This window comes from Panthera leo, chromosome A1 (genome assembly GCF_018350215.1).
Source record: "Panthera leo isolate Ple1 chromosome A1, P.leo_Ple1_pat1.1, whole genome shotgun sequence".
Lineage (NCBI taxonomy): Eukaryota > Metazoa > Chordata > Mammalia > Carnivora > Felidae > Panthera > Panthera leo.
Window position 1 is genome coordinate 141,248,516 of NC_056679.1, and position 27,391 is coordinate 141,275,906.

Here is a 27,391-nt window from a genome sequence, read left to right on the forward strand (position 1 = left end):
TCTTACTGAAGTGATGTATCTTGCCGGTTTATCTGTGAATATTGAACCACCCTTGCATCCCAGGAATAAATCCCACTTGATTGTGGTAAATGAATTTTTAAATGTACTGTTGGATTCAATTTGCTAGTTTTTTGTTGAAGGTTTTTACATCTGTGTTCATCAGAGAGAGTGGTCTTTTTTGTGGTAACTTTATCTGGTTTTGGTATTAGGGTAATGCTGCCCTCATAGAATGAATTTGGAAGTTTTCCTTCCTTTTCTTTTTTTATTGAATAGTTTGAGAAGAAGATGTATTAATTCTTCTTTAAATGTTTTCATAGGGGCACCTGGGTGGCTTAGTCAGTGAAGTATACGACTTCAGTTCAGGTCATGATCTCACAGTTTGTGAGTTCAAGTCCCCCATCAGGCTCTCTGCTATCAGCACAGAGTCTGCTTCAGATCCTCTGTCCCCCTCTCTCCCTGCTCCACCCCCCCCCCAACTCTTGTGTGCTCTCTCTCTCAAAAATAAATAAATTTTTTTTAATTTAAAAAATTGGGTGGAATTCACCTGTGTAGCTATCTGATCCTGGGCTGTTTTGGGGGATGTGGGGGGAGTTTTTTGATTATTGATTCAATTTCCTTGCTGGTAATTGGTCTGTTAAAATTTTGTATTCCTGCTTCAGTTTTGGGAGGCTATATGTTTCTAGGACTTTATCCATTTCTTCTAGGTTGTCCAATTTGTTGGCATAACTTTCTCATTCTTTTACAGTTGTTTGTATTTTTGTGGTATTGGTTGTTATTTTCTTTCATTTCTGGTTTTATTTCAGTCTTTTTTTTTTTTTTTTTTTTTTTTTGGATGAGTCTGGCCAGACGTTTATCAATTTTGTTGATCTTTTCAGAGAACCAACTCTTTGTTTCATTGATGTGTTCTGTTGTTTTTTTAGCTTCTATATCATTTATTTCTGCTTTAATCATTAGTATTTCCTTTCTTCTGCTGGTTTTGAGTTTTGTTTGTTCCCCTTTTTCTAGCTCCTTAAGGTGTAAGGTTAGCTTGTGTATTTGAGATTTTCCTTGCTTCTTCAGGGAGGCTTGTATTGCTATAAACTTCTCTCTTAGAAGTGCTTTTGCTACATCCCAAATGTTTTAGACATTGTGTTTTCATTTTCATTTGTTTCCATGTAATTTTTTATTTCTTTGATTTCTTCATTGACTCATTCATTGTTTAGTAGCATGTTACTTAATCCCTGTGTATTTATGGTCTTTCCAGATTTTGTCTTATGGTTGATACATAGTTTCATAATGTGGTGGTCAGAAAGGATGCATGGTATGACTTCGATCTTCTTGAATTTGTTGAGGCTGGTTTTGTGGGCTAATAAGTGATCTCTTCTGGAGAATGTTCTGGGTGCACTTGAAAAGAATGTGTATCCTGTGCTTTAGGATGGAATGTTCTGAATATATCTGTTAGATTAATCTGGTCCAGTGTCATTCAAAGCCTTTGGTTTCCTCGTTGGTTTTCTCTTTGGACAATCTGTCCATTGATGCAAGTGGGGAGTTACAGTCCCCTAGTATTACTGTATTATTAATAATTAGTTCCTTTATGTTTGTTATTAACTGTTTAATCTATTTGGGTGCTCTCATGATGAGTGTATAAATGTTTACAACTGTTCTATCTTCGTGTTGGATTGTTTCCATTATTTTATAGTGCCCTTCTTTGTCTCTTGTTACAGTCTTTGTTTAAAGTGTAGTTTATCTCATGTAAGTATTGCTACTCCAGCTTTTTTTCCTGGCATCCATTTACATGATAAATGTTTCTCCATCCCTCCCTTTCTATCTACAGGCATCTTTAGGTCTGGTGAGTCTTTCGTAGGCAACATATAGGTGGATCTTGTTTTTTTATCCACTGACATCCTGTGCCTTTTGACTGGAGCATTTAGTCCAATTACATGCATTCTAATTATTGATAAGTTTTTATTTTTTAATTTTTTTTAATGTTTATTTATTTTTGAGACAGAGAGAGACAGAGCATGAACAAGGGAGGGTCAGAGAGAGAGGGAGACACAGAATCTGAAGCAGGCTCCAGGCTCTGAGCTGTCAGCACAGAGCCCGACACGGGGCTCGAACTCAAGGACTGTGAGATCATGACCTGAGCCGAAGTCGGCCGCTTCACCGACTGAGCCACCCAGGTGCCCCTATTGATAAGTTTTTATTGCCAGTTTGTTACTTGTTTTTTGGTTGTGTTTGTAGGCTTTCTCTGATCCTTTTCTTGCTCTCTTTCATGATTTGCTTGTTTTATTTAGTGATACACTTGGATTCCTTTCTCTTTATTCTTTGCACATCTCTTACTGGTTTTTGATTTGTGGTTACCATTAGATTTGCATATAATCTTTTCTGCATATAGCAGTCTATATTAAATTAAGGATCACTTAAGTTTGAACACATTTTTCAGTCCTCTCCATGTTTTAGGTGTATGGTTGTGATATTTTACATCCTTTTACTCTGTGAATCCCTTGACTGATTTTTTTACAGAAATACTGATTTTTACTGCTTTTGTGTTCCCTACCTTTTATACCCTGCCTTATGGTCTTTCTTTTCCACTCAGTCCCTTTTAATGTTTCTTGTAGCGCTGGTTTAGTGGTCGTGAAATTGTTTAGTTTTTGTTTGAGAAACTTTTTATCTTTCCTTCTATTCTGAATGATAGCTTTCCTGGAAAGAGTATTTTTGGCTGCAGACTTTTTTCTGTCAGCACCTTGAATATATCATGCCACTCCCTTCTGGTCTGCAAAGTGTCTGCTGAAATATCTGCTGATAGCCTAATGGGGTTTCCTTTGTATGTAACTGTCTCCTTTTCTCTTGCTGCTTTAAAAGTTGTTTTTTTTTTTTTTACTATCAGGAAAATTTTATTTTTATTTTTATTTTTGATAACATACATATTTTTTAAATTTAAATCCAACTTAGTTACCATACAGTGTAATAATGATTTCAGGAATAGAATCTAGTGATTCAGAACTTACGTATAACACCCAGTGCTCATCCCAACAAGTGCCCTTCTTAATGCCCATCTCCCATTTAGCCTATCCCCTGATCCAGTACCCCACCAGCAACCCTCACTTTGTTCTCTGTATTTAAGAGTCTCTTAAGGTTTGTCTCCCTCTCTGTTTTTGTCTTATTTTTGCTTCCCTTCCCCTGTGTTCATCTGTATTGTTTCTTAAATTCCACATATGAGTGAAATCATATATTTGTCTTTGTCTGACTGACTTATTTCACTTAGCATAATACATTCTAGATCCATCCATGTTGTTGCAAATAGCAAGATTTCATTCTTTTTGATCTCCCAGTAATATTCTTGTGTGTGTGTGTGTGTGTGTGTGTGTGTGTGTGTGTTTATGTATACACACAATATATTCTGTGTGTACACACACACACACACACACACACCACATCTTCTTTATCTGTTAATCGTTGATGGACGTTAGGGCTCTTTCCATAATTTGGCTATTGTCGATAGTGTTGCTATAAACTTTGGGGTGCATGTTCCCCTTTGAATCAACATTCCTGGATCCTTTGGATAAATGCCTAGTAGTGCAATTACTGGATCATAGGTAAAAAAACAATTTTTCTTTTATAACTACCTTTTGTAATCTTGATTCTTCTGTGTCTTGTTATGGACTTCGTTTGCTTGATTTTCTTGGTGGATCTCTGTGCCTCCTGGATCTGGATATCTGTTTCCTCCCCCCGATTAGAGAAATTTTCAGCTAGTATTTCTTCAAAGAAATTTTCTGCCCCATTTTCTCTTCTCTTTCTGGGATCCCCATAATGTAACTGTTATTATGCTTGATGAAGTCACTGAGTTCCCTAATCTAGTCTAATTTTGCATAATTTTTCCCTCTCATTTGTTCATTTTGATTACATTCCATTACTTTGTCCATTACTGTTTTCAAGTCCGGTTAGTATATTTATGATCATTTTTTAAAAAATCTCTATAATGTTACTTATATCTGTTATGTTTAGGTCTCTTATGGTTTTGTCCTGTTCTTTCATTTGTGATACATTCCTCTTTCTCCTCATTTTGTCTCACTCTCTGTGTTAGGAATGTCAGTTACATCTCTTACTATTAAAGTAGTGAGCAGGATGTGCCCTTTTTTCTAGGTGGCACTGGTCCTCCTCCACAGGGGATGTACAGCCACCACCAGGGACTGGGGCCAGCCAGGGCCCTTCTGCTAACCACAGGAAACAAGGTTGCAGTTTTAACAAGTGCATGCATCCTCTGCAAGAGGTTGGGATGTGTGGTTTTGGCAAGGTTTGCCGGGGTCTTCAGGAGGAAGGGATCTGCAGCCCAGGGACTGAGGGAGTGCTGGTTGGAGGGGCAGGGTGTCGTGTAAGCAAGTCAGGTAGTGAATTTGGACACCGCACTGTTCTCACAGGTGGCTAGGTACTTTTACTGGGATCAGGGGAAGGAAATGGCACCTGCCAGTTCCTTTGTTCCTGGAGAAATCCCGCAGCTGACTGACACCAGTAACTAACTCTCCCTCTGGTAGGCCCCAGATGCCTTTTAAAAGGCTGTTTGCTGTACTGTCTCTTTAAAAGCAGGGACTCAGCTTCCTATCACTCTCTGGGCTTTCCCAGAGCCTAGCCTATTCCTTTTCAAAGTTCCAGGCTTTAAGTTCGGCTGATTGTAAACACTCAGGAAATTCAGTTCCTACAGTTTTTAAAGCCAAATGTCATATGGATTCTTCTTCCTCTTGGAGGCTCCTCAATATGATAGCCTGTTTCTTACCCCATCTCTGTGGCTATGGCTCCCTCCCTCAGGCAGTCAGTCCCACAATATTTAAGTTCCCAGCATGTCTTTGCCCTTTCTACCCTCTTCAGTGTGGCCTCTTCTGTACATTTAAGGTATGGAATTTGTTTGGCCAGGCTTTGGGTCATTTTCTGGATTGTTTGCACTGATGTGAGTGTTATCTAGGTGTATCTGATGGATTAGGCGAGTTTAGGGTCCTCCTACTCTGCCATCTAACCAAGAAGTCTCATCGTCAATTTTTAAAAAATTTTTAAATGTTTGTTTTTGAGAGAGAGAGAGAGAGTGCTTGAGTGAGGAGAGGGGCAAAGAAATAAGGAGACACAGATTCCAAAACAGGCTCTAGGCTCTAGGCTCTGAGCCATCAGCACAGAGCCAGACTTGGGGCTCAAACTCACAAACCGTGAGATCATGACCTGAGCTGAAGTCGGACGCTTAACCAACTGAGTCACCCAGGTGCCCCTCCTCTTCACTTTTTAATTTTATTTGAGTCCTTTCTTTTTTTTTCATGATGAATCTCACTAAAGGTCTGTCTGTTCTTTTTTTTTTTTTTTTTTTAAAGAACCAGCTGTTAATTTCATTGATTTTTTGTATTGTGTTTTTAGTCTCTATTTTATTTATTTGTGGTCTTATTTTTAATATTTGGTTTGTTTGCTTTTGGTTTTTGTTTTACTAACTTTGGGCATTGTTCTTTTTCTAGCTCTTTTAGATGTAAGGTCAAATTGTTTCAGATTTTTCTTGTTTCTTGAGGTAGACCTATATTGCTATAAACTTGCCTCTTAGAACTGCTTTTTCTTAATCCCAAAGATTTCGAATCATTTTGTTTTTGTTTTCATTTGCCTCTTGGTATTTTTAAATTTCCTCTTTGACTTCTTGGTTGACCTGTTGGTTGTTTAATAACATTTCTTTAGCCTCCTCTTTTTTCTGGGTTTTTCAGTTTTTTTTTATTATAATTGATTTCTAGTTTCCTCTACTTTCATATAGATGTTTGATATTATTCCATTGTTCTTACATTTATTGAGACTTGTTTCAGATCGTGTGGCCTACCATGTGATCTGTCCTGGAGAATGTTCCACGAGCACTTGAAAAGAGGCACAGGAACCAGACACAAATAGCAAAAATCCCATATCCCAGAAGGAAAACAGGTGTAAGTACCCTAAATGGGCTGGACAGTCTGGTCGTTGTAGGAAACATTCCAGAAGTCAAGTTCTCAGACACCAGCCAGTGGCCAACCCTACAAACAGGTTCTTCTAAAGTTTGAAATCCCTGAACCTTAACTCTGTTCAGTTCAAAATACTTTCTAATTTCTTTTTTTATTTCTTCTTTGGTCCATGGGCTATTTAAAGTGTGTTTTTTACTTTCCAATTATTTAGGAATTTTATAGATTTCTTTTACTGGTTTCTAATTTTATGTGGTCAAGATAACATAATTTCTGTGATTTGAATCCATTTAAAATTACTGAGACGTGTTTTATAGCCAGATGCACATCTGTTTAATTAACATTCAAATTCTTTTGAAAGGTTATGTATTCTATTGTTGTTGAGTAGTGTCCTATAAATGCCAGTGAGGGTCAACGTGGTTGATAGCATTCTCCATATCTTCTGTGTTTTACTACTTACTTTCTAGTTCAGTCATGGGCTATAAGCAGCATTAAGATCCTTATCTGTGATTGTGAACGTTGTCTGTTTCTCCCTTTAAATCTATCAAATTTTGTTTCTTGTTTTTTGAAGCTCTGTTGTTAAGTAATGTAGATAAATGATTAGTCTTTCTGATGAACTGATGCTTTTATCATTATGAAAAATCCAACTTGATATCTGGTAATACTCTATCGTAAAATCTATTTTAGTTGATATTAGTATAGCCATTCATTCTAGCCTTCTTAAATTTGTTTTCATGGTGTATCTGTTCCCATCCATTTACTTTGAATCTGTGTCTATTTGAGGTATATTTCTTATGGACAGCATATTGTTGGGGTTTGATTTTTATCAGTTCTGACCATCTCTGTGTCTTCATTGGAATGTTTAATTCATTAACTTTTAATGTAACTATGAATATGGTTGGGTTTGGGTTTATCATTTTATTTGCTATTTGTACTTTTGTTTTTGTTTTCTCTGTTTCTTTATACAGTCCTTCTTTTAGATTAAACAACTTTTATTTTATTTTATTTTTATTCTTTAAATGTTTGTTTATTTTTGAGGGAGAGAGAGAGACAGAACATGAGTGGGGGAGGGGCAGAAAGAGAGGGGGGACACAGAATCCAAAGCAGGCTCCAGGCTCTGAGCTGTCAGCACAGAGCCTGACGCGGGGCTCGAACTCACAGACCACAAGATCATGACCTGAGCTGAAGCCAGATGCTCAACTGACTGAGCCACCCAGGCACCCCTAGATTAAACAACTTTTAAAGCGCTGTTTTATTTATCTACTGGCTTTTTGTTAAATCTCTTTGGATTTCTTTAATGGTTGATCTAGGGATTACTATAACCTTAACTTTACACGGTCTAGTTAACCCAGTATTGTACCAATTCTTGTGAAACATAGAAACCTTGCAACTGTCTATTTACCAACTCTCCTTCCTATCCTTTAGGCTATAATTTTCATATATTTTATAAACCCCATAAGAGAGTGCTGCTATTTTTACCCTGAACATACATTTTAAAAAATTAAGAGAAATTTTTTCTAGTATTTACCCAAGTATCTGCTGTATCTCAGCACTAAAGATTGATGAGAAGACAGCATGAACGCTTATTCTGTCCTTCCACCCTATCTCTTTTCAGTTCTGGCCCCTTAGGCAAATCCCCTCAACACTTGGTCCCGGTGCCTCCTCCCTCTGACATGTCAGTAGATGTCTTAACTGCCTACAGGCTGTGGACTAAACCAGTCTCCCACACACCCCTCAACTCTTGGATCTCTAGTTCTTTTTTTTTCTTTTTTTTTTTTTTTTTTTTGATATATGATCAGACATGATTTCTTATTTAAGGGTAGTTGACACACAATGTTACATTAGTTTCAGGTATACAACATAACCATTCCACACCTATATACATTATGCTATGCTGACAAGTATAGCTACCATCTGTCAACATATAATGCTATTACTGTAGCATTGACTCTATTTCCTGTGCTGTACCTTTTATCCTTGTGACTTATTTAACTCTAACTGGAAGCCTGTACTTCCTATTCCCCTTCACCCGATTTGTCTGTCCCCCCACCCTCTTCCCATCTGGCAGCCACCAGTTTATTCTCTGTGTTTATAGGTCTGTTTCTGATTTGTTTGTTCATTTGTTTTGTTTTTAGATTCCACATGAGTGAAATCAGATGGTATTTGTCTTTCTGTCTGACTTACTTAGCATAATACCCGCTAGTTCCATCCATGTGGTTGCAAATGGCAAGATTTCATTCCTTTTTTATGGCTGAATAATATTCCTCTGTGTGTGTGTGTGTGTGTGTGTGTGTGTGTGTGTGTGTGTGTGTGTGTGAGAGAGAGAGAGAGAGAGACAGACAGACAGACAGACAGACATCCATCTTCTCTGTCCATGCCTCTGCTGATGGACGCTGAAGTTGCTTCTGTATATTGGGTGTTGTAAATAATGCTGCAATAAACATATAGGAACATACATCTTTTCAAGTTAGTGTTTTCATTTTCTTTGGGTACACATCCAGTAGTGGAATTTCTGGTTTCTATTGTAATTCTATTTTTAATTTTTTGAGAAACCTCCATTGTTTTCCACAATTTCTGTGCCAATTTACATTCCCACCAACTGTGCATGAAGATTGCCTTTCCTCCACATCCTCACCAACGTGTTATTTCTTGTTTTTTTGTTACTAGCCATTCTAACAGGTGTGAGGTGCTATCTTATTGTGATTTTGATTTGCATTTCCCTTATGATTAGTGATGTTAAGCATCTTTTCCTGTGTCTGTGGGTGTTCTCTGTGTCTTCTTTGGAAAAAGGTCTATTCGGGTCCTCTGCCTATTTTTAAATCAGATTATTTGTTATTTTGGTGTTGAATTGTGTAATTTCTTTATATAGTTTAGATACTAACCCCTTTTCAGTGCATCGTTTGCAAATATCTTCTCTTATTTACTAGGTTTCCTTTTCATTTCATTGATGTTTTCCTTTGCTCTACAAAAGCCTTTAATTATGGTGTGGTCCCCAGTAGTTTACTTTTGTTTTTGCTTCCCTTGGCTGAGGAGACATATCCAGAAAAATGTTTCTTCGAGTATTGCTTATGTTTTCTTCCAAGGAGTTTTATGGTTTCAGGTCTCACATTTAGGTTAATCCCTTGGGTGTTAATTTTTGTGTATGGTGTAGCAAAGCTGTCCAGTTTCATTCTTTTGCATGTAGCTCTCCATTGTGTCCAGCACCATTTATTGAAGAGACTGTCTTCCCCCCCATTGTACATTCTTGCCTCCTTTGTTGTAGGTTAATTGACCACATACACATAAGTTTATTTCTGCACTCTCTACCCTGTTACATTGACCTGTGTATCTCGTTTTGTGCTAGTACCATACTGCTATGATTATTATAGCTTTGTAGCATATCTTGAAATCTGGGATTGTGATACCTCCAGCTTTGCTCTTCTTTTTCAAGATTGCTTTGGCTATTTGAGGTCTTTTCTGGCTCCATACAAATTTTAGTATTGTTTGTTCTGGTTCTGTGAGATATGCTTTTGGTGTTTTAATAGGGATTACATTAAATCTGTAGATTGCTTTGGGTAGTATGCACGTATTAACAATATTTTTCCATTTGTGTTGTCTTCAGTTTCATTCATCAGTGTTCTATGGTTTTCAAAGTGTAGGTCTTCTACCCCCTTGGTTTATCCTAGGTATTTTGTTCTTTTTGATGGATTTGTAAATGGAGTTGTTTTCTTCATTTGTTATTCTGCCGCATCATTGTTATCATATGGAAATGCAACAGATTTCTGTATTTTGTGTCCTGCAACTTTACTGAATTTATTTATTTTAATAGCTTCCGGTGGAGCCTTTAAGGTTTTCTATGTATAGTGTCCTGACACCTGCATATAATGACAGTTTGACTTTTTCCTTACCGTTTGGATGTCTTTTACTTCTTGTCTGATTGGTGTGTATGGGACTTCTATTAGTAGGTCAAATGAAAGTGCTGAGAGTGGACCTCCTTGTTGTGTTCCTGACCATAAGGTAAAGCTCTCACTTTTTCACCACTAAGTGTGATGTTAGTTGTGTTTGGCATCTATGGCTTTTATGATGTTGAGGTATAGTATCTTGAAACGTACATTGCTGTGAGTTACTGTCATGAATAGATGTTGAATTTTGTCAAATGCTTTGTTTGCAACTGCTGAGATGATAATGTGATTTTTTCTTTTTCATTTTGTCCCTTTGGTGTATCATGCTGATTGATTTGCAGATTTTGAATTATTTTTGTATCCTTGGAATAAATCCCACTTGATCCTGGTGAATGATCCTTTTAATACATTGTTGAATTCAGTTTGCTAATATTTTGTTGAAGATTTTTGCGTCTGTGTTCAGCAGGGTTATTGGTCTGTAGTATGTTGTTGTTTTTTGTTTTGTTTTGTTTTTTGGTTTTTTTACTGTCTTTGGCTTTGGTATCAGGGTATTGCTGGCCTCAGAATGTATTTGGAAGATTTCTTTCCCCTTCTCTCTCTCTCTCTCTCTCTCTCTCTCTCTCTCTCTCTCTCTCTCTCTTTTGGAATAGTTTGAGAAGAATAGGTATTAATTCATCTGAAATGTTTGATAGACTTCACCTGTGAATCTATCTTAGGCTCTCTAATTCTTGAGAAATTGCCTTGTTAATGTGGATTTTTAGATGTTGGAACAGTGCCCAGGAGACAGAACATTCCCATCCCAGAAAAGTATCAAATAGCTGCCACATGTGTGATGATTTACATGTTATGCCATTGCCCTGATGAGGTCACTAAGGAAGCCCCAGCTGTGTCTCTAGGAGTTTCTCTTGATAAGAGTTCTTGGTAGGGTGATAAACAGTCCCTTATGATTGTACTACATTATCTTCTCTACCGAAGCAGACCCATGTGCAGTGGCATGGCCAGTAGTTTGATCTTTTGAGGAAGGCTACATGTCCAAGGGTTCTGTGAGAATGTGGTGATGAGGCTCCATGTGGATAGCTGCAGGAAGGGAGGATCAGGTGAGATGAGTGGACCGGTCTAAATGATCCCAAATTGTTACCTGGACAGGACCAAAACTATAACAGAAAATGCTTCAGTTTTAAGTCTCTTTGGGTTTCCAGCTGCTTTCAGACAGGAATTTTAGATACTTTTTCCTGGCACATCTTCAGCATAATAATATCAGAATCTGTAGAATTGAAAGATTGGGAAAAGAGGAAATGAAACCCCATCTGTCTGTTGAAAGTTGAGGATGTATCTCATGACTGTATTTGATACCATCTGTTCCTATGTCCCTTGGGTCAGCCAGGCCACCCCGGAAAATTCAGTGTCCTCCTACAGCTAGCCTCTCTCATCACCAGACTCCACTCAGAGCCATTACTGACCGAAGAAAGAGGTACAGTTACAGCCTTCTAGTAACGATGTTCCTGCTTTGGCCTGAGTGGCATTGTTATTGTGTCTGGAAGGTAAAAAAGGCTGTCCCTGCCACATGGGATTTATATACTTTTTAAAAATTATGCATCCTGATTGATTCATCCATCATGTTACCCCTTTTCAGGGTACAGGAGCACTGTGTAATGCCCCTCTTGTGTCTTCATTCCTAAGGGAGCATTTCATTTCCAGTCCAAATTAGATGAATGGTCTCGTTTACTAGCATAGACTGGCAGCTTAGGACCAGAAATGGCAGCAGTGACCCAGAAGTGAGAGGCACAGGCAGCACAGGGCTGTGCAGAGTCCCACTGAGAATTAGGAGCTAGCGATGGTGTCTGGGAACCCTGTCAGACACTCCTGAGCATGCACCCATCCATCTGACACAAGAGGGAACTCAGCTTAAAAGGGCCTGCCAGGTCCAGCCAGCTGCTGGCTGGTCAGTGTGACTTCCACAGCCCCTCCAGTTCATGGGGTGCTACTTCTGCCCGTATTCTTCTCCCCTGAAGCCACGGCATTTGGGAGGTCAGGGATGGGCACATGCCTCATAACTCTGTTTCCCACATTTGGGGCACTCCTGGATCTCAACTGTTGGCATATCTAGATGCCACCTAACCTATTCATACTTGTTTTTCTTTAGAAAGAGCCACTTTTAAAACTTTGTATAACCATAATAATTGAAGTGGAATACCAAAATCACTAGCCACAATGGAAGGTAACAGTAAATATAGATATCCTATAGAAAGACCGTCAATGTATCAAATTCTTTACAAAGTGTTAGGTGTTAAACATAATAGCACCACCCTGAGGCTTTCCCCTTGGTATACTCAGAAGGCTTGGAAAAATGCTGAAGAGTAAATGACTTGAATATATGAGGCAAGGTTATTTAGCATCATATTTTGGAATCCCCTAAACTTTTTAACCCTCACCATCCCACCCCTTGCAAAATACTGTCTTTGGCACTTCTGAACCAGCTTTTATTCTCGGTCACATCCCTGGTACCGAAAACATTACCCAACACATAGTATACACTCAACAAACACTTAATGAATAGATCCATTGTGACAGTACTTGGTTTTTGTCCCCTGTTATACAGTAAATCATTTGAAAGCAGGGACTCTGTTCTAACCATCTTTGTGTCTAAGACCCAATAAATATTTCTGGAGTTGAACTAGAAAATGAGGTATCAGCTAAAAAATGGCCTTTTTCTCCTGGGAGTGATTGTTCACAAATGTAAACAGAGATTCTAATGAACAGCATTTTCAGAACCTCAGGACACACAGTGATAAAGCTGTTTTACTCTTTTGTTCTCTCATTATTACTAATTTTTCCTTTGTGCTGTCCTCTCTCTGCAGTAGCTATCAAAGGGCCTGATTTACAAAGCAAAGGTCCTGCTGCTTGCTTCTGTCTTAGGCTAATCACAGTGCAACAGAGGCCCCCAGTGTCATTAAACACTTGAATGACTCTGTTGAGCACTAGTGGAACATTGGTGGGAAACTGTGATCTTTGCAGTTTCCTCATTCTCTTGACAAAATTGAGTAGGCATAGCAGTTTACACATAAAAGTGTTTCACAAAAGTGCCATCAGTCTGTGACAATTCTTTAAAAGGAAGAAACTTTAAGGAAAATGAAATCTCCTTCGGAAGCTCTTTATATGTTTCTCTTTGTCACTGAGCGGTGAGGGGACACAGGCCAAGCAAATGATGGCATAAAAGTGAGAAACACAGCACATCGGAGCACACCACATATGCTCAGCGTATGCTTTAAAGGAAATGGTTTTTGTAAACTAAAATCAGTCCTGAAATAATAAACAATGGAAACATCCCTGAATCCAGATTCTCCACAAACAAGATACATCTCTGAAAGAGAAGGTAAAGGGAACCCACCATGGGCTAGTCCAGTGGTTCTCAAAGAAAGGCTAACTAACTTGGATGTAAATTAAAAAAAAAAAAAAAAAAAAAAAAAAAAAAGCCACTGGATCAGCTGCCTCAGCCTCACAGGGAACTTGTTAGAAACACAAATTCTCGGGGCGCCTGGGTGGCGCAGTCGGTTAAGCGTCCGACTTCAGCCAGGTCACGATCTCGCAGTCCGTGAGTTCGAGCCCCGCGTCAGGCTCTGGGCTGATGGCTCGGAGCCTGGAGCCTGTTTCGGATTCTGTGTCTCCCTCTCTCTCTGCCCCTCCCCCGTTCATACTCTGTCTCTCTCTGTCCCAAAAAAAATAAATAAAAAACGTTGAAAAAAAAAATTAAAAAAAAAAAAAAAAAAAAAAAAAAAAAAGAAACACAAATTCTCAGGCCCCAGCCCAGATCTACTGAAACAGAAAGGGTGGGGGTGGAGCCAAGCCTGTGCTTTCACAAGCCTTCCAGGTAATTCTGGTAAAAGGCCAGCTTGGAAGCTACTGGGCTTGGCATTTTACACACATTATTTCATCTGATCTAGACTCTAAATAGTAGGCGTTGGTCCCCATTTACCCAAAAGGAAACTGAGACTCAGTAAAGTTCATAACGTACCAAGTTTATACCGCTAGAAATGGAGATATTAAGACATCTGTTGGCATGCCTGAGATTTTTCCACCTAAATCAGTGATTTTTCAATTCACTGTAATGTTAAAATCACCTAGAGATTAACTGTTAAAATATGGATTCTCATACTCACTCAGTGAGTCTGGAGAGTCTGAGAGTCGGTAGTTCTGACAAGCACCCAGATGTCAGCCAAGTTGCTGGTGCCCAGAGCACTGTGAGTAGGGGGTCCTCGTGTATTACAACATGGCCCCCAGATCCACAGCCTTGGCCTCATCTGGGAACTTTAACGTTAGAGATCCAGATTCTAGGCTTCCCCCAGAACTGGTGCATCAGAAACTCTGCGGATGGCCCCCTGCCCCTATTTGAACATGCCCTTACCGTGGTTCTATTCATGCTGAAGTTTGAGAAACACTGTCATATTTTCATAGTAGAAAACTCAGTATTTTCCAGGTATGAAGCAAAGTGGTGCTTACATTGTAGGTCTTTGAAAGCCATTAAAAAGAGAAACTGACCAAGGGAAAAAAGAATGAAACATTTCAACTGGAATGGTACCTGAATTCAGTGTTTTTCCAAGAGATAAGAGATAAAGATTTAAAAAAAAAACTATCACTGGCTACATAATGAGTGCTTCTTTGTAATGGCTCTTGCAAATGCATGTTGAATGTGGGGCTGGCGGGCACTGGCACTAAGGTAAGAAAATATTGACTGAGGGATATCAGTGATATCTGAACATACTAGATCTGGCATTGCTCCATTTGGTGTTTGTTTGCCGTTTGGTGGGAATTTTGAGAAGTGTGTTATCAAATAGTTTTTGAAAATAGAGTAGACAGAAAACATCTTTGATCTGTGCATCAGATGCTTTTAGCATCCAAGGAAATACTTCTCAGTAAAGAAGGTATTTTCAGTAAAGAAAGATGATCAAAGAAACTATTATATCACACACTGTCATTTTTATTACATGTAAATGAAGGGAGGGTCTCAAATGACTCAGTTTCTGTGATCACATCTCTCATCCAGCATTTGAACTCTACTGAAGTCTTGTCACATACATGAAAGCATTCAGTTTTGTCTTGAAGTTGTTGATCAAGTATGTCCAATCTTAAAAAAAAAAAAAAGATTTCTTAATAAGTTGGCTTTGTAAGCTACACTAATTTTAGAAAATAGTACTTGTCTTCATTTTAACCAGAGTTTTTACCTCTTTTCATAATACGTGGGAGTGAGGGAGACCCAAAAACAAACAATATACGGGCATACTTGGGAGACAGTGCAGGTTGGGTTCCAGTCCACTACAGTGAAGTATCTCAGTGAAGCAAGTCAGATGAATTATGGGGTGTCCCAGGGCATATAAAAGTTACGTTTACACTATGCTGTAGTCTGTTAAGTGCATAATAGCATTATGTCTAGAAAGACAGTGTACATACCTTAATTTAAAACTATTTTATTGCTAAAAAATGCTAACCATCATCTGAGTTTTCATTGAGTCGTGATCTTTTTGCTGGTGGAGAGTCTTGCCTTAGTGTTGATGGCTGATCAGGGTGGTGAGTGCTGAAGGCTGGAGTTGCCATGGCAATTTCTTAAAATGGGACAACAGGAAAGTTTGCCACATTGATCGACATTTCCTTTCCCCAACAAGTTCAGGGTAGTATGTGATGCTGTTTGATACCATTTAACTCATAGTAGAACTTCTTTGAAAATTAGAGTCCGTCCTCTCAAACCCTGCCCTGCTTTCTCAGCTACGTGTATGTGATCTTCCAAATTCTTTATTGTCATTTCAACAGTCTTCATAGTATCTTCATCAGGAGCAGATTCTATCTCAAGAAACCACTTTCTTTCTTTGTTCATCCACAAGAAGCAATTCCTCATTTGTTAAAGTTCTATGAGATTGCCGCAATTCAGTCACATTTTCAGGCTCCACTTTTTAAGTATGTGTTTTTTTTTTAGTTGAAGTGTAGTTGACATACCGTGCTACCTTAATTACAGTCCAGTTTTCTCAGCATCATTTATTGAAGAGACCATCTTTTCCCCGTTGTGTATTCTTGCCTCCCTTGTCATAGACTAATTGGCCATATAATTATAGGTTTACTTCTGGGCTTTCTTATCCTGTTCCATTGCCCTATTTTTTGTACCATTACCATACTTTTTAAATTATCATAGCTTTGTAGCCTATCTTGAAATCTGAGATTGTGATATCTTCAGAGTTGTCCTTTTAAAAAAATTTTATTTATTTTTAAAAAGAGAGTGAGTGCAGAGAAGGGACAGACAGAGAGGGAGAGAGAAAATCCCAAGCAGGCTTCACACTGTTGTCATACAGCCTGACATGGGGCTTGATCTCACAAACCATGAGATCATGACCTGAGCCGAAATCAAGAGTCAGTGCTTAACCGACTCAGCCAACCTGGTGCCCCCACATTTTTTTTGTCTTAAGATTGCTTTGGCTATTCAGGGTCTTTTGTGGTCCCATACAAATTTTGGTATTTGTGTTATAATTCTGTGAAAAATACTGTTGGTATTTTGATAGAGATTACATTGAATCTGTAGATTGCTTTGGGTAGTATGCACAATTTAACAATATTCTTCCATTCCATGAGCATGGAATATCTTTCCATTTGTTTGTGTCATCTTGGATTTCTTTTATCATTGTTTCACAGTTTTCAAAATGTAGGTCTTTAATCTCCTTGGTTAAATTTATTCCTAGGTATTTTTATTATTTTTGATGCAATTATAAATGAAATTGTTTTCTTAATTTCTTTTTCTGTTACTTTGATATTAGTGTGTAGAAATGCAACAGATTTTTGTATTTTTTTATCCTGCAAATTTACTGAGTTCACTCATTACTTTTTTTTTAAGTTTACTTATTTATTTTTGAGAGAGTCAGAGGAAGAGTGACGAGGCAAGGAGGAGAGAGAGGGAGAGACAATCCCAAGCAGGCTCTGTGCTGACAGACTCACAAGCTGTGAGATCATGCCCTGAACTGATACCAAGAGTTGGACAGTTAACTGACTGAGCCACCCAGGTGCCCCTCACTTATTACTTTTAATAGTTTTTTTTGATGGAGTCTTTAGGATATTCTATGTATAGGATGTCCTCTGCAAATAGTGACAGTGTGACTTCTTCGTTACCATTTCGATATATTTTATTTCTTGTCTGATTGCTGCGAGTAGGACTTCCATTATTATATTGAATAAAAGTGGTAAGAGTGGACATCCTTGTGGTGTCCCTGATCTAAGAGGTAAAGCTCTTAGTTTTTCACCACTGAGTGTAATGTTAATTGTGTTTGTCATAGATGGCATTTATTAAGTTGAGATTCTCTCTATACTCACTTTGTTGAGAGTTTTTATCATGAATGGATGTTGCATTTTGTCAAATGCTTTTTCTTCATCTGTTGAGATCATGTGATTTTTATTGTTCATTTAGTTGACATAGTGTCATTAATTGATTTCTGGATATTAAACCATCCTTGAATCTCCTTCTTCATCAGGATGCATGATCCTTTTAATGTATTGTTGAATTCAGTTTGTTAACATTTCGTTGAAGAATTTGCATCTATTTCTATCGGATATTGGCATGTAGTTGGATTCCGTTGTTTTTTAGGTCCTTTTTCTCGTTTTGGTATTAGAGTAATGCTGGCCTTGAATATGTGTTTGGAAGCTTTCCTTCTATTTCCCTCATTCTTTTGGGAATAATTTGAGAAGAATAGGAATCCCTAAATGTTTGGTAGAATTTGCCCAGGAATCCTGGACTTTACTTTGTTTGGAATTTTTGATTACCAATTCAATTTCATACTAGTTACAATCTGTTGACATTGTCTGTTTCTTCTTGATGCAATTCTGGAAGATTGTATGTTTCTAGGAATTTATCCACTTCTTCTAGGTTGTCCCATTTATTGGCATATAATTTTTCATATTTCTGTGGTGTGAGTTGTTACCTCTCCTTTTTCATTTCTGATTTTACTTGGGTCCCCTTTTTGTCTTAATGAGTCTGAGTAAAGGCTTATCAATTTTGCTATCTTTTCAAAGAACCAGCTCTTGGTTTCAGTGATCTTTTCTATTTTTTGTCTCTATTTCATTTATTTCTGCTTTTCATTATTTCCTTCTCCCTACTGGCTTTGGGTTTCCTTTTTTTTTTTTTTTTTTTTTTTTCCTTTCGGTGTAAGGTTAGATTGTTGAGATTTTGTTTGTTTTTAGAGGTAGGCTTGTATCACTGTAAATTTCCCTCTTAAAACTGCTTTTGCTCTCTCCCAAAGATTTTGGGCCAATATGTTTTCATTTTCATGTGTCTCCACATATTTTTTTGATCTCCTCTTTGACTTCTTTGTTGACTCATTGGTGGTTTAGTAGCATGTTGTTTAGCTTCCATGTGTTTGTGGATTTTTTTTCCATTTTTTTTTTCTTGTAATTGATTTCTAGTTTCATACTGTTGTGGTTGGAAAAGATGCTTGGTATTTTTCAGTTTTCTTAAATTTATTGAGACTTGTTTTGAGGCCTAACATGTGATCTGTCCTGGAGAATGTTCCATTAAGTACTTGAAAAGAATGTGTACTGTATTGTTTTTGGATGGAATGTTGTGTATATATCTGTTAAGTCCATCTGGTATAATATGTTGTTCAAAGCCACTGTTTTCTTACTGATTTTCTGCCTGTATGATCTATCCACTGTTATAAAAGTCTCCTACTCTTATGTCAGATTTTTGTCAATTTCCTTCTTTAGGTCTGATAATATTTGCTTTACATATGTAGGCGGTTCAATATTGGGTGCATAGGTATTTAAAATTGTTATGTTTTCTTGTTAGATTGATGTTGGGTATGTAGATACTTAAATTTGTTGGTGCGTAGGTATTTAATAGTATTATGTCCTTTTGTTGGATTGATCCCTCAATCATTATGTAATGCCTTCCTTTTTCTCTTGTTACAGTCTTTCCTTTTAAAGTCTACTTTGATATAAGTATGCTACCTGGCTCTTTTTTTCCACTTTCATTTACATGGGATATCTTTTTCCATCCCTTCATTTCAGTCTGTATGTGTCTTTAGGTCTGAAGTGATTGTCTTTTAGGAAACATATAGATGGGCCTTGTTTTTGTTTTTCAGGTGTTTTTTTTTTTAATCCATTCAGTCACCCTATGTCTTTAGATTGGAGCCCTTAGATCATTTACATTTAGAATTAATTATTGATAGATATTTATTGCCATTTTCTTTTGTTTTCTGGTTGTTTTTCTAGTAATACTCTATTCCTTTCCTTCTCTTATTTTCTTTCCTTGTGATTTCTTATTTTCTCTAGTGTTATGCTTGGTTTTCTTTTTCTTTTTGTATATGTGTATCTATTACAGGTTTTCCTAAGTATGTAACAGTCTATATTAAGTTGATGGTCACTTAAGTTTGAACACATTCTGAAAGAACTTTTACTATCCCCCCTCCACATTTTGTGTATGTGCACATCTTTTTACAAATTTTTATTTTGTGAATCCCTTTGCCTTTTGTAATATTCTTGTTTCTAATTATAGTCCTTTCTTTTCTACTTAAAGAGGTCTTTTTAACATTTCTTGTAAGGCCGGTGTAATGGTGATGAACTCCTTTACTTTTTTGTCTGGGAAATTCTATTTCTCCTTCAGTTCTGAGTGATAATTTTGCTGCACAGAATATTCTTGGTTGCAGGGTTGTTTTTTTTTTCCTTTTAGCACTTTGAATATGTGATGCCTCTCCCTTCTGGCCTGCAACGTTTTACTGAAAAATCAGCTGACAGCCTTATGAGGTTTTTCTTGTACATAAATATTTATCTCTTGCTGTTTTTCAAATTCTCTTTGTTTTTAAACTTTGACATTTTGATTATTAGGTGTTGTGATGTTCATGATGTGGAACTCTCTGTGCCTCTTGAAACTGGTATCTGTTTTGTTCCCCACATTAGGGAGGCTTTCAGCTATTATTTTTTTCAAGTAAGCTTTATGCTGTTTCTCTCTCTTCTTCTTCTGGGATCCCTATAATACTAATGTTTGTTTTCTTGACATGGTAAAAGAGATCCCTTAACCTATCCTCATTTTTAAAAAATTCTTTTTCCCTTTTGTGGTGCGGTTTGGGTGTTTTCCATTACTCTGCCTTCCTGATGGCTGATTCCTTCTGCATCCTCTGATCTACCGTTGATTTCCTCTAGTGTATTTTTCATTTCAGTTATTTTATTCTGAAACTGATTGGTCCTTTTTTGTATTTCTCTTTGTTGAAGCTCTCACTAAGTTCGTTCACTGTCATCTCCTTATTTTGCTTGACTTTCTATGTTTGTTTTTGTGAATTAGGTATAACAGCTACTCTTCTAACCTAGAAGGTATGTTGTGTATTGTTATCCCCTGTGTAGACTGTGTGTACCTGGTGTCGTTGGCTGAGTAGAGCTGATGTGTGCATATTCTGAGGCATTCCTGAAACTTTCTGCACAGGGGATGCCCTGGCGGGACACCTGAAGCTAAAGTGGGTGCAAGCCATGGGGTTTCAGGGCTCTCCACACAGAGATCACCCTGGTTCAGGCTGTACTTCTCATTTTAATTCTCTTGCTATGTCTACACCATCCACAGTATTGAATTCATAAAAGTCATCATTAGGGTTGGAAATCACCTTCTTTCAAATTCTTTTTAATGTTGTTATTTTGACCTCTTCCCATGAAACACCAATATTCTTTTTTTTAATGTTAATTTATTTCGAGAGAGAGAGTGTATGCAGGGGAGGGGCAGAGAGAGGGAGAATCCCAGGCAGGCTCCATGCCGTGAGTGCAGAGCCCAACATGGGGCCTGAACCCACAAACCGTGAGATCATGACCTGAGCTGAAATCGGGAGTTGAATGCTTAACCAACTGAGCCACCCAGGCGCCCCAAACCATCAAGATTCTTAATGGTGACAGGGGTGCTGTTGTCATGCATGGGCATAGTTGACTTATCTCTCTTCCTGCCCTACAGTCCTCAGGCCCATGTTCCCTGCTTGGCTGCCTACCAGAGAACAACAAACTATGGAAATGCTCATTCTCTGTTTACTTCCTCAGTGAGCATGACCAAGAATTATGAGAAAATAATTTTAGTGGAGTCATTCATGCCAAGTCATAAATGACTGGTGGGTTTAGACCTCCAAGAAAAAAATTCAAATTCTTAAAGATTTTTTTCATCCAGGTGAATCTTTAGTTGTAAAAGGGTTGTGGGGAAGGACATTATTCAGAAGAGTAATGTAGATAACCTGAGTGTGGAAGCTCTGATAAAACTTAGCACAGCTGGAGAGTAAGCAGCAAAGGTCCTTAGGCACCGCACCTGCTGCAGTGGATCATGAAATGAGTCATGGAATAGGATCCTGGGTGGCAGGTGCTAACCTTGCCCTGCACATCCTCTGTTTGTAGAGCAAGTGACATCGAAGGGTATGTCCCGTCTGTGTTACTGTCCCTAGAAGAGAATCCAGCAGAGTTAGATGAGCCATTTCAGGGGCAGCAGTTGTGGAGGGGGTGCAGTGAGTTCACCTCCAAAAGTGCCAAATGCCACATCCTGTGTGGAGAAAGATAGAAAGGAAGCTGCCTCAGAAGATGGACCTGGTACCTCTCATCTTTCCTCCCTGTTGCCTTTTCTCCCATCTGGGACCAAGGCACTTCCATACTAAAGGCAGAGTTGGGCTATGTGTATACTAGACCTAGGGCTTCATCTGGCTTCATCTAGACAGAACACAAAGGCCATGTTGACCTTGTAGGAGGTCCACAGTTCAGTCATCTCGCCTGTGGGGGTCACCAGTAGACGAGCCAATGGCCTTTTTAGGTAATCAGGGAAGTCATAGGACTTTGTTCCTACGGGAGAGATGTATTGTGATTCAGAGAGAAAAGCTAAATATTTAAAGATAACTTGCTTTTGAGCTAAAGTTGATTGAGAAAACAAGGCAAAAGTTGTATTCATTTGATAGAGTATCAAAAATTCACACTGTACTCAGTAGCTTTGTAACAAATGGTCTTCATCTGTAAAGAAAATATATAAAGCAACCATTCACAGAAGAAATAACAAGGTCCCATAATTATGGATCCCATTTTTATGACCTGCTATGTGTCATAGCCCTCAGTCACATTTTGACATGTCAGTTTTGACATTTTTATCATGTCAGTTTTACATGATTATTTTTCAATGGTTCAGTCAAGCTGGAACGTTGTTATCTGATATATAGGCAACTTGTGGCTATTTATTACAGCTGGTGTTGCTAAACCATACTAATCTTCCTTCATAGTACCACACACTCACCTGTCTTGTTTTTCAAGTTAACTTATCCCATTCATTGAGTGGCTGCAAAGGCTTGGTTGTCCAAACGACTGGAAGGAGGTGGAGTTAGCAGCAAAGGAGCATGATTTTAAGTGTGATACAGCTAAATGCAACTTGGTAACAGTGTCTCACTTATAAGCAGAAAAAATGCAACATCCCAAAGCATGTATATTGTTTTCTAGTGTTAATGACTTCATTCATCATTTGATGGATATTTAGTGAGCATTAGCATAAAATCATTAGCACACACAAAAAATCTGATAATGAGAAGGAAGTAGGTGTTAAGCTACATCAAAAGTTCAGATCTTGTTGTGAATACACATTTTGTAAAATGACTCTGTCCATAATTGAGGAGCATTGAAAGAGATTTTTAGGATGGTTTTTTCGAAATCCTGGGCTTAAATTCTGATTGTTTTTATACTACAGAAAAATTTTATAACCCATCTGAAATTTAAATAGATTATGTTAGCTTTATAAAAATTTTTTTGTTACGGCTTTTTGTCTTTCTGCATTTCTGCAAATGGTCAAAATGGGAACAGCTGAGTGGAGGTGTAGATGTCCTGGGTAAAAAGTGCATCCCTTGGGTATCTCCTTGCTCTCAGGTTCAGCCATTCTATAAGTGTCTGAATGTAATAGAGCATTTATAGTATTATCACTTGATGTACATCTTTCATCTGTTTATATTATCTGTGTAACTTCTTGATTTCTTGAGTCCTCAGAGCTTTTTGATTAAATTGTTTGGCTGGAAATGTAGCTAATACCATATTTAAAATTTCTTTCTCTTGTTTTACCAAACTTTTTGAACAACTTTAGATTCACAAGATTCATCGTGATTCAGGAGACAATTCTCAGACAGGTGAGAATACTTCAATTTCACTCCACTGGCATTTGTGGGTTCAAGTCTGTAAATTACTCTGAAGAAGTGTAGATTGACACTCACCACCCCAGAATATGGATTACTAAAATCTGAGTGTGGATATTGGAAGGCTGGAGAGCCAGCATAAAAGCAGAATCCCTTCAAAAGTTTGGAATCTTCATTCATGGCAACCTTTTCTACTGAATGCCTTTATCATGCTGGTTTTATTTTACTGGCTGGAGACCATATAGAGCAGATACACCTTAAAAAGAGAGTGGCCAGAAGTCCAGGAGAGAGACAACTGTTGTTACACCCTGGTCAGGCTACTTGTTCTTTGTAGCTGTTGGTGTCTGTCTAATTAGAAAATGTGGGTTAGCCTGTTATGGAAGTCCAGAGCACTGAGGTCCCATTTCAGTCCCCACTCCCTTGCTTTATACCTTGGGCAGTACTCTGTCTGACCCTTGGATTCCTCAACCCTCAAATGAGGAAATGACTAGATGACTTCTATATTTGAAAGGTCTGGATTTCTCTGATCATTAGAGGCAAAATTCAGTCTATCAGAAATTTAAAATTCTTATTCGTGTACACACACACGATATTCTTTCCTCTGTTAGTGGTTTTCCCAACCATTAGTGCATAAAGTTAGACCCTGGGCTACCTATTTAGTCCCTCTCCTTGACTCGAGGATGGACCATATTTTAACATACTCAGACTCAATTTCATCTTTCTGAGCTTTAGTTTCTTCACTTGTAAAATGAATTAACAATGTGCATCTCATTGTTATGAAAAATAAAGGAGAAAGTGTATATAATATGTGACTGTACCTGCCATTTAACTCTTGGATATCCTCCTTCCCTTCCTCTACCCTTTTCCTTCCTCTGCCCTTGCCCCTCCCTCCCTCCCTCCATGTCTCTGTCTCTGCCTCTCTCTCTCTTTATGTTTTAGTTTATCTCTTGTAAGAGTATTATTTTAATGAACTTATTAGGCGCCAAAAAATGTTGCAAGCATTTTCATATCCTTTACTGTGCCCAGCCTTGCCTTGCACATATTAGGGTCAACAAACGCTCCCAAAACATTGATAAATTGGAACTATCCCATCTTACAAAACATAGGTTCCACTGTTTGACCTGCTCTTTGACTTGGAGCTACCTACATAATCTCTCCAAGTTTAAGTTTTCTCACTGGTAAAATGAAGACTGTACTATGTACTTTCAGAATTGTTGTAATGATCACATAAGATAATTTACATTTAAAGTAAATATTGAAGCACAATGTCTGGTGCAGAGAAGGTGCTCAGTAAATGTTCGCTATTTTTTTTAATTGTTGACACTATATCCCCTTTTGCCATTGAATAAAGTTATTTAAATTTCCTTTATCTTTGTTTTCTTTGGTCTGTAAATTCATTCCAAAGCATCTCTTGGGAGAATGAATAATGAATTATTCGACTTAAATGGCCTTTATTGAAGAATAATTTCTCCAAACTACTAGTAATTTCTGTTGCTACATTCTCTTAATTTCAGCTGAGATAATATCAGGAAGAACAAGAATTATATATCTTGGAGTAATTTCTAGTGAATGATTTAGTATTCAGCTAGCCAGGCATGGTCACAGTCATGAGACTAACTTCCCTACTTTGGTTTTATTTAGAAACTACATTTTGAGGAATGAGGTTTTTTTAATTTTGAATTTAATCTTTTTAAAAAAAATTTTTAGTGTTTATTTTTTGAGAGAGCATGAGCAGCGGAGGGGCAAAGAGAGGAGACACAGAATCCAAAGCAGGCTCCAGGCTCTGAGCTGTCAGCACAGAGCCCAACGTAGGGCTCAAACTCACGAACCATGAGATCTTGACCTGAGCCGAAGTTGGGCGCTCAACCCCACTGAGGCACCCAGGCACCCCAGTCTTGAATTGGCGCTCAACCCCACTGAGGCACCCAGGCACCCCAGTCTTGAATTTAATCTTAAATCTTTATTCAGTTAGATTTAATTTATTATGTGGTAAAGGCTAGGAATGTATATGATTATTAAGTCCCTGAAGAGGCTAAAAAGGAATGTTTTGCGAGTCACCACTGTTAGTTTTTCAGGGTTTGAAAGATGCCAAATGATCCTAACAATGTCATTTAAAGTACTACTACTTATAGGTGTCTTTACAAATACTGAAACTCCTATCCACGGCCAGGAAAATTATTAAGGCAGAATCCACAAGACAAAGCTGTATGGTTAAGGTGTTTAGATCAACTTCATAATAATTCTGCTTTTGTCTTTAGCTGTATATAATTCAAGTTTAGTTGATGATTTAACTTTTTTAATTGAATCAGAATTTTTAGGACTCTAAAATAGTTAAAAAGCTGATCCAGAAAAAAAGTGAAAACAGACAAGAGAACAATATTATAACCTGATCCCACGTATCCCTAGAAAGAAGGTATATTTGCAAATGACCAGATGTAATCAATACCACCAGCCAGTACAAACTACATACTTCCTGTGTAGCAGGCACTGTGTTAAGTGCTTTGCATGGATTAACTCATTTATGTCACACGGCAGCTTAAGAATGAGATGCTGTAACCATCCCCACTTGATAGATGTAGATGTTGAAATACAGAGAAGTTAACACTGCCAGGGTTATACAGCTAGTAGATGATGGCATTCTGGAGACTTGAATTTTGGCAAGTTGGCTCTGGAACTGGTTCTGTTATCTACTGTTCTCTCTTGTGCCTTTTTTTGGTGTTAATAGACAATTTTTTTTCATATTATTTATTTATTTTGAGACAGAGATTGAGAGTGGAGGAGGAGCAGGAGGAGAGGTTAGAGAGACAGAATCCCAAGCAGGCTCCACACTGTCAGTGCAGAGCCTGATGTGGGGCTCACACTCATGAACTGCAAGATCATGACCTGAGCCGAAATCAAGAGTTGGACACCTAGAACTGACTGAGCCCCCAGGCCCACCATTAATAGACACTTCTCCAAAGAGCATTATTGCATCTTTTTCTTCTTTCTTGGAATATGAACACTTATTGATGTATAAGAAATGTATTCTTCCTGCTGGAACCTGCGTGTGTGCCTCCTGTCTTTGCACAGTGGGGAACAATTCTGTGTTACGATTAAGTTTCTCTCCTTGCTACTGGGTTACTCCCACAAGAAGCCAATGCCCTGAAAATGCATGTTTCTGAAGGTAATTCTGCTGCCCTGACATTTTTGTCTCTGTCCTCACTCCATGCTTCAATATTTCATTAATGTGACAGCACATTTTGAGGGTTAAAGTCAGCAAAGACTTGTGCAGAATTGAAGTGCTTTATTCCCCTTAGAAAATAGGGACAGAAGTGAGTTGTGGAAATAGTTGGGATTATAAACCTGCCTTTTCTTCCCTTCCTTCCTGGGATTTTCACTATGCCTCATTTGATGAAATCACATCCTAAGGAGAACCTAGAAGACCATCTGGTGGGCTGACCTTTCAGAGGGGCCTAAAATTAGTCCATAGTAGATTCTCAAATAAATTCAAGTTTCTTTGTATTTCACTGGTATTTTACTTCTGCAAATATCTCTGTAACAGCCTTCCTGACCCAGTTACATTTACTGTCCTTCAGGTTGAAATGAACCCCCCCCAAATTTCACCCAAGTTTTAATACTTATTTTTTAAAAAGGTATTTTATTAATGGAACTAAAGAACTCTTGATAAAAAGCCTATTACCATTACATAACAGCCGTAAGAAAAGAGTATCATTTTGCAATTAATATGATTGATAATTCTGTGTTGTTGATGAGTTGAAGAGAAGGTGGTTTGCTGTTTCTTGAAAGTATTTTATAGTGCTTAAAAAGGAACCATGTTTTCATTGGATAATGAGGGGGAAATGTGTCTAAACTTCACCTGTAAATAAGCTGAAAACTCACCTTCCATTATTAACTTGAAATCCTTAGAGTCTCATTCATTTAGATACAAGAACAGGAGGAAAGAGTCCATTGATGTGAAATCGATATCATCTCGAGGCAGTGATGGTAAGAAGTTTTTCAGATTTCTTGGCCTTTTTAAAGTATAGAAGATGACAGAGGAATATACTCAAGAATTTGTCAGCATATAAACAAAACCCCAAGTAGCAGAGTTTTAATGCAGCTTGCTTTTTTACGCCATAAACTGAAAAATTTTTAGCACTTCTTACTCTTTTTTACTTTTTATAGTGTCTTCTCTTTGAAATGACTCCACACTTGTTCCATGATGGCCTAAACTGTGTTGAGCCATATAACCACCAGAGCAGCTCAGAGTTTTAATAGCTAGGTCATTTTTTTAATATAATAGCTAGATCATTCTTAAGTGAGAGTGGGAGAAAAGGAACTGCGGAGTCCTGACTTCCCAACTTCAACACTTCCCAGTTTTCAGTGTACCTGTTACACACCCTTACCCTTAATAAAATGTCATAGAAATACTGTGGGACATAATTTAGCACAACAGTTCTGCTCT

The 27,391-nt window shown here is 37.9% G+C and overlaps 1 protein-coding gene across 6 annotated transcripts in view; it reads left to right on the forward strand.

Annotated features, from left to right (window-relative positions):
• PDE8B (phosphodiesterase 8B) overlaps positions 1-27,391 on the forward strand; it is a 252,552-nt gene that overhangs the window by 190,982 nt on the left and 34,179 nt on the right. For all 6 annotated transcript variants that reach the window (XR_006203503.1, XM_042941679.1, XM_042941665.1 and 3 more), the window contains 2 exons: positions 22,899-22,941; positions 26,854-26,931. Coding sequence is in view for 5 of the 6 variants with exons in the window: in XM_042941679.1 (XP_042797613.1) it covers positions 22,899-22,941; positions 26,854-26,931 (121 nt within the window). In the remaining variant the exon portion in view is untranslated. The remainder of the gene's footprint in view (positions 1-22,898; positions 22,942-26,853; positions 26,932-27,391) is intronic.